General features: G+C 33.5%; 1 protein-coding gene across 1 annotated transcript; it reads left to right on the top strand.

Moving 5' to 3' along the window:
- Nucleotides 1-394: 394 nt before the first annotated feature.
- On the top strand, nt 395-7,763 carry LOC125599699. The gene is made up of 2 exons (XM_048772852.1): nt 395-820; nt 1,064-7,763. Exon 2 carries the CDS (start codon nt 6,593-6,595, stop codon nt 7,733-7,735), a length of 1,143 nt encoding a protein of 380 aa, XP_048628809.1. The 5' UTR covers nt 395-820; nt 1,064-6,592; the 3' UTR covers nt 7,736-7,763.
- Nucleotides 7,764-8,777: the final 1,014 nt, after the last annotated feature.

Raw genomic sequence — 8,777 nt, 5'->3', positions numbered from 1 at the left:
CCTGGTGATTCTCCACCACTTTATGTATCCAAATCAAGCTTCTTACAACGAGATTCATCCTGGTTTGATTGGAACGACGAAGAAGCTGTGATATTCCCAAACTGGGAAACTAGAATCACCTGATTTGAAAGTGGGATAACTTCTTCATGCCAACTCCTATGAGATTTATTCAACTTCCTGGTGATTCTACACCATTTTATGTATCCAAATCAAGCTTCTTACAAAGAGATTCATCCTAGTTTGATTGGAACAACAAAGAAGCAGTGCTATTCCCAAACTGGGAAACTGGAATCACCTGATTTGAAAGTGGGATAACTTCTTCTTGCCAAATCCTATGAGATTTATTCAACTTCCTGGTGATTCTCCACAACTTTATGTATCCAAATCCTTCGACTTTCTATATTTGTATTAGGTACAAAATAATTATACAGAGTATATCTGTATAAGCATCCAAGACATCACCATCAAGGGACCCACATGAGATAAGCATGGGACCCACCTGGAGACTTTGAAGCAACACGACAAAGGTCTCCATCAGCCAACCAAGACTCGACACGTAGCAAGCAAAGTGTCGGCACAATCAGAAGACGACACGTAGCAAGCCGAGTGTCGGCACAATCAGAAGATGACACGTGGCAACCAATCAATACGCAAACTTCGCCTATAAAAGGAACCCATGAGGAAGAACGAAGGCACGGGCAATTTTCGCCAAGCTCTTTCTCACTCTAAAAAGCTCTCCCTTCTCTCTAAAAATCCTGTAAAATTTTAAGTTCTATCAGCAATTCTGTAATCAAAGATTGTATCATCAAGATCAATAAAAGTAAGTATTAATCATAATCTTATCATCATAAGTTTGTCTTTAATCCAGAAAACATATAAAAATAAAAATAAAATAAGAACTTTGTAAACAAATCAATACAAAGAGAATAAATTTAAAACTGGTATCAGATGCTAAAACGATGCAAACTGGTCTAAAGAATTTGACCATCAAGATATCTGACTTTAATCTATTTTAAACCCATTAAAACGACCTCACCGTCTAAGTAAAACTCTGTTACTGTAGGTGTTCCAGGCAGCAAGTCCGAAGAAGGCAGTAAGACCGTTGGCAAGCCAGCAGTTGAGTCGAATTAAACGGTTAGTAAAATTTTATGAGTTTAAAATCAGATTAAAATCGTGGCATCTTCGATTAGAAAATTCTTTAAACCAAGAACCGCGTCAACCTCAGCGTCTTATTCAACTATTAATTCTAGAGAAATAATGACTAAAATAACGACCTTTAATCAAGAAATTTCAAAGAATCAATTACCGCATATTAATCCTGAGAATATATATCAAATAGGAACGTTTGATTTTAAAACGGCTTATTCAATAAAAGAACATGAACAAACTCTGTCTTTACAAAACGAGTTTGAAGAAATCAAATTATTATCCTCACTAGCTTTAGAAAAATATAAACAAAAGGGATTCAACTGCATCCATTTCGGATTAATTCAAGTAGCTATAAAACCATTATCAAGAACAGGAATTGATTCACCCATCCTTATGTTATTAAGAGACAAGACTTTATTAAAATTCGAAGATTCACTCCTTGGAGCCGTCCAATCAAATTTATGCAACGGAGCCGTATATTTTAATTGCGCTCCTAATTTTCAAGTCAGTCTACACGACCCAACTATACTCAACACTCTGACCTTAAATGTTCATCTACCCGAAATTAAATTTCAAAACGAAAGACATGGATATTTATTACTATACAGAGTATATTTTAAACAATCAATTTCAGAATTTAATCCAAGATGTTTACTACAAGATAATAAAGGTGAAACGACAATTTTGGCAGTTCATAGCAAAGACACTCCAACAGCTACATACACACCTAAACAACTAAACTGGGATGAGATAACTATACCGGATCAATGGAAAATTGAAATTACGCAACCTCCTAGAAATATTGAACAGAAAAATATATCAAAAATAATTGAACAAAGAGACGGGAAAATATTATTACAATTTGGATCTTACAGAGACCCGCTACCACCTAGAATAAGTCCATACCACTCAAGAGCTTCCTTTTCTGAATATCGCACTGGTCAATCCAGTACAAACTCAGAAACAAAAAGCGTAAATCAAAATGTTAGACAAGAAGAACCAATTAAATTCAAAGCTCCAATAGCCGAGCCTCATCAAGATATGTATCCAACTTCACCAACTTTATCAGACTTCAAATCAATAAATGTTATAACCAAAACATACGAAATAAATAAACAATACATAAAAGAAGACTTTTATTCAAAACAGAACGAAGAAAAAAGGAAATGGTATTTTAATACATTTCCTAAAGAAGAAACTATATTATATCGAGAAAATTGGTATAATTTTATGAAATCCAAAGAAACGGACATTCCATTTTTCAAATGGTTTGAAGATTATGCAAACACCAATAAAATAAATTATCCGTTCAAATCAATTAATGTAAATTCAACATTAAGCCAGGTTTGGGAACAAACGGATGGGAACAAAATTAGATCTATCCATCCACCTTTAAAGGATATAAAAATAAATACTGCAAATAGACAAGTTATTGCAACCCCGTTCAAAACCGGAGCAAATAAAGATGATAAAGATCCAATTTATATGCAAGAGATAAAATCAATATATCAACAGAACAATTATCAAAGCCAGATATTACACACAATATCTAGACAAATAAATGAAATAGATATAAAAATAAATAATAACGAGACTAACAAACAAGAACAACATCCCTTTTCATCCATAACTCCACCAATATTTAAACCAATAAACATGCAAGTAAAATTACCAGATAACCCTATTTTAACATCAATTGCATCCAGACTAGACAAATTAGACAGAGGCAAAAATATAAATATTATAGATGAGGAAGACAGCGAGTCAACTTCAGCTATAATATCCGAAGACGAACCAATAATCAATCGAATAAAAAATAAATCAACAAAACCATATTATAAGAGGCATACTCCACCGGATTTATTATTTGAAGAACACCATAAATATTCCGCAAATATGTATTCCGGAGACGGGATATATGAATGGAATATTGATGGAAGATCAGAATACGAAATAATGAATTTATTACAAGAAATGGGAATGGCCGCTATGGCCTATAAAGCTAAAGGAAATGATGATAAGCAATCATGCGTCTTATTAATAGTAGGGTTCAACGGAGCATTAAGATACTGGTGGGATAACTCACTAGACAGGGTTACCCAGGAATCGATTATCAACCATACTGAAACAAGAACGGTAGAAAATACTGAAGGAGAATTGGAACAAGTAGAAACACAAAATGCAGTAGAAGTATTAATTCATACTATAACCATGCACTTTATAGGAAATCCGAAAGAAAAACTAGAAATTAAAAAAATAATCTTAACCAATTTAAGATGTCCGACATTAGGAGATTTTAAATGGTATAAAGATGTATTTGTAACAAACATATTTCAAAGAAATGATTGTACTCAAGCCTTTTGGAAAGAAAGATTTATAGCAGGATTACCAACATATTTCGCAGAAAGAGTAACAAACAAATTAAAAGAATACTCAGGAGGACAGCCAATCCCCTGGAATTCAATAACTTATGGTCAATTGTTCGCATTTATCAAAAAAGAAGGATTAGCAATATGCCAAGACCATAAAGATAAAAAGAGAAATGAAAAATTTCAATTTAAAACAAATATGGGATCATTTTGTGAACAATATGGATATAATCAACTCAATCCCCCATCAAGAAATAAAAGACTTAAATATAAAAATAATCAAGGAAAATTTAGGAGACATTATCAAAAATATAACAATCAAAATAAAAAATTTAATAAAAAATCTAATGATCAATATTATTCAAAAAATAGAAAATCTTATAAACCAAATGATAAACAAAAAATTGTATGCTGCAATTGTAAAAGGCCAGGACATAAGTCCTCAGAATGCAAAATGAAAAGAAAAATCAATGAAATATTCCAGGACCAACCTGATATTCAACAAAAATTAATGAAATTACTAATATCAGAATCAGAATCATCCAACGAATCAAGTAACGAAACCTCAGAAAATGAGATAGACAATATAAGCAATTCTTCAGAAGAACCGCCAGAGTTATCTGACAACCTATGCAACTGCAAATTAATTAATGTCATTACAAAGGATAACGATAAACAATTCTTATTGGAAATAATCGATAAAATAGACAACCCTGATATTAAAAGAGATTATTTAATAAGACTAAAAGAAATAATTAGTAGAGAAAGCGAATTATTAACCCCAGATACCTTTAGTTTAAACAAAATATTCGAAAAATATCCAACCCAAAGTTTGTTCCGACAAGTAACAACAGGAGAATTACAAACCGAGGTTAAACAAATAAAAAGTCAAATAAAGGAATTACAAATAACAGTCAACCGACAAGAACTGAGCCAATTCCATATGGATGCAAGACTAGCAATAATAGAAAATAATTACAATAAACCAAACGGCACTAATAGAACTGACCCATCCACAAGTAATCAAAATACGTCTTTAGACAAACTAAAGGGAATAGTAATAAGCGAACCAAATGAAGATGAAACAGAATATATACAAATGATTAACAAAATAAATTACCAAAAATGGTATACAAAAATAACTTTACATATCGATAACAACTTCAAAATAAATGTAATAGCCTTAATGGACACAGGAGCAGATTATAATTGCATCCGAGAAGGAATTATACCAACTAAATATTATGAAAAAACAACTGAACGTTTAAGTGGAGCTAACGGCACCAACTTAAAAGTTCAATATAAATTACCAAGCGCTAAAATATGTAATCAAGGTTATTGTTTTAAAAATCAATTTATAATGGTTAAAAACTTATCACAAGAATTAATTCTTGGAACTCCATTTTTTACGCAAATATATCCATTTAAAGTAAATGAGATAGGAGTAACAACGAAAATAATGGGAACCAAATTAACGTTCGAATTTTTATCACCTATGAAAACAAAAGAAATATTGAACCTACAACAAAATACAATAGGAAAAACGATCAATTTGATCAAGAACAAACAAAATCATATTCAATACTTACAAGAAGAAATAACATACAAAAAAATAGAGGAACAACTCAAAACGCCATACACAATAAGTAAAATAAAAGAAATAGAAAACAACTTGATAAAACAAGTATGCTCTGAGCTACCAAATGCCTTTTGGCAAAGAAAACAACACATGGTAGAACTACCGTATATAAAAGAATTTAACGAAAGAAATATACCAACAAAAGCAAGACCTATCCAGATGAATAAAGATTTATTAGAAACCTGTAAAAAGGAAATAAAAGAATTATTAGATAAAAAATTGATAAGGCCTTCCAAATCCCCTTGGAGTTGCGCAGCCTTTTACGTAAACAACCAAGCAGAGATAGAACGTGGAGTACCACGATTAGTAATCAATTATAAACCGCTAAACGATGTACTACAATGGATAAGATATCCAATACCCAATAAAAGAGATTTATTAAAAAGATTATATAATGCAAAAATCTATTCAAAATTCGATATGAAAAGTGGATTCTGGCAAATCCAAATTTCAGAAAAGGATAAATATAAAACAGCATTCACTGTACCCTTTGGACATTACGAATGGAACGTAATGCCATTCGGTCTTAAAAATACACCAAGTGAATTCCAAAACATAATGAATAACATATTCAATGATTATTCTAAATTCACAATCGTATATATAGATGATGTTCTAGTATATTCAACATCAATAGATCAACACATAAGCCACATTAACACATTCCTTAATATAATCAAGAAACATGGATTAGTTGTGTCTGCCAAGAAAATGTCATTATTCCAAACAAAAATACGATTTCTAGGACATACTATATACCAAGGAACTATAACACCAATAGCAAGATCAATTGAATTTGCAAATAAATTCCCTGACGAATTAAGAGATAAAACTCAATTACAAAGATTTTTAGGATGTCTAAACTACGTTTCAGACTTCCTACCAGATTTAAGAAAATCTATTCAACCTTTATTCCAAAGACTTCCAAAGAATCCAAAACCTTGGACTAATCAACACACTTTACTCGTCAAAAAAGTAAAAGAAAAAGTCAAAACTCTTCCTTGTTTGACACTCCCACATCCTGAGGCGAATATGATCGTCGAAACTGACGCATCAGAAATAGGATATGGAGGAATACTCAAGCAAAAATTACCAACAGCAAAAACAGAATCAATAATCCGATTCCATTCAGGAATCTGGTTAGGACCTCAAAAACATTATTCAACTGTTAAAAAGGAAGTTCTAGCAATAGTAAACTGTATATCCAAATTTCAAGACGATTTAATTAATAAAAAATTCTTACTAAGAGTTGATTGCAAATCGGCAAAAGAAATATTACAAAAAGATGTAAAGAATCTTGTATCTAAACAAATCTTTGCAAGATGGCAGGCTATATTATCTGCATTTGACTTTGATATACAATATATCAAAGGTGAAAACAACTCTTTACCCGATTTCTTAACAAGAGAATACTTGCAGGGAAAAACTAATCAAGATGGCTGAGCAAAAAAGTAAAAAACCAATGACAGCATCGGATTATGCCAAGAATCAACCACATTTGCAAGGGCGAATTCTTACACCAAATCCATATTCAGCATTAGCGGAATATCCACCGCTATCTTATGCAAAAGCAGCCGCGGAAGGATCTACCTCAAAAGAGACTGTCCCAACATCCAAAGAGCCCGAAACCCCTACCAAATCAACCTACTATGTCAAACCCCAAAAACAGCACCTAATGACTACCCAATTCACCAAACCCATAACCTTACCCCAACTAAAAGCCTTTGTAAACAGAGCCTTTTACCCAGACTGTCCCTATCCAACCGATAACGTAACCAAAAACCACACCTTCTATGAGTTTATCCTAGTAGACTCTAGATCTATCGAAGTAACCCATTACCCAGACCAAAAAGACAAAAACACTATTGCCTACTCAACATGTAAAATCCTCAACATTCACCAATCCAAAGACCTTGGATTTATTCACCATCACACAACAAAACCCTTTGTTACCCCAGGTTTTCATATTCAAGGATATACCTATACCGACTATCAAAATGCCTTTTTCAGGGCATTCTTCCTCAGACCCTACGACCACTCCTGGTTCTTCAGCTTTGACCACAATTGTTCAAAAGCAATACCTGGATGGTTTGCAGAATGGTGGTACTGGTTCGGACCATCGGACGCGATTTACCCAGCCAATCTACTCAAGACCTCTTTCGAGTTTTACAAGAAGCATATTCCAGATCAACCTATCGGACCCTTAAACAAGATTTACTTCCACATCGATATGGGCATTCCCTGGATCTGCTCATGGCACTTCCAACTAGCCCTACATCTTCAAGATATGCCCTATTCTCTTGTCCGAGAATTTAGGGTAAAATGGTGGGAAAAATATAATCAAGACCGATGTAGCTATTCAAACATCCAGAAACACTTTGACACTATCAAGCAAGCGAAACAGATTGTCCAATCAGTTTCAAAAACAGTTCCACTACTTTTACCAAGTCAACTACAGCAACCTTCTCAAAAGAAATCAAGTCCTACTACTTCAACTACATCTTCCTCAAGCCAAAAAAGATCTAAGCATTCAAAGAAGGAAAAACTCGCACAACTCATCGACCAATTAATGAACTGAAGCTCCGACGAAGAAGACGTTAACAACGATCCCAACGACCCGTATGGCGGACCCCTAGCACAAGACCCTTTCGAAGAATAAAAAAAAAAAAAAAAAAAAAAATTTCTAATAATATCTCTATAGCCTAAAATTTGAATTTTGTTCTAAAAATATCCTAGTAGACTCTGTAAATTATTTTCTTTTCGACTTTCTATATTTGTATTAGGTACAAAATAATTATACAGAGTATATCTGTATAAGCATCCAAGACATCACCATCAAGGGACCCACATGAGATAAGCATGGGACCCACCTGGAGACTTTGAAGCAACACGACAAAGGTCTCCATCAGCCAACCAAGACTCGACACGTAGCAAGCAAAGTGTCGGCACAATCAGAAGACGACACGTAGCAAGCCGAGTGTCGGCACAATCAGAAGATGACACGTGGCAACCAATCAATACGCAAACTTCGCCTATAAAAGGAACCCATGAGGAAGAACGAAGGCACGGGCAATTTTCGCCAAGCTCTTTCTCACTCTAAAAAGCTCTCCCTTCTCTCTAAAAATCCTGTAAAATTTTAAGTTCTATCAGCAATTCTGTAATCAAAGATTGTATCATCAAGATCAATAAAAGTAAGTATTAATCATAATCTTATCATCATAAGTTTGTCTTTAATCCAGAAAACATATAAAAATAAAAATAAAATAAGAACTTTGTAAACAAATCAATACAAAGAGAATAAATTTAAAACTGGTGATTCTCCACCACTTTATGTATCTAAATCAAGCTTCTCACAAAGAGATTCATCCTGGTTTGATTGGAACGACGAAGAAGCTGTGCTATTCCCAAACTGGGAAACTAGAATCACCTGATTTGAAAGTGGGATAACTTCTTCATGCCAACTCCTATGAGATTTATTAAACTTCCTGTTGATTCTCCACCACTTTATGTATCCAAATCAAGCTTCTTACAAAATGATTCATCCTGGTTTGATTGGAACGACGAAGAAGCTGTGCTATTCCCAAACTGGGAAACTGGAATCACCTGATTTGAAAGTGGGA

The sequence above is a fragment of the Brassica napus genome, unplaced genomic scaffold (assembly GCF_020379485.1).
Source record: "Brassica napus cultivar Da-Ae unplaced genomic scaffold, Da-Ae ScsIHWf_1963;HRSCAF=2611, whole genome shotgun sequence".
Lineage (NCBI taxonomy): Eukaryota > Viridiplantae > Streptophyta > Magnoliopsida > Brassicales > Brassicaceae > Brassica > Brassica napus.
The sequence above is the reverse complement of the archived record's forward strand: the minus strand, read 5'-3'. Positions and strand labels throughout refer to the sequence as shown.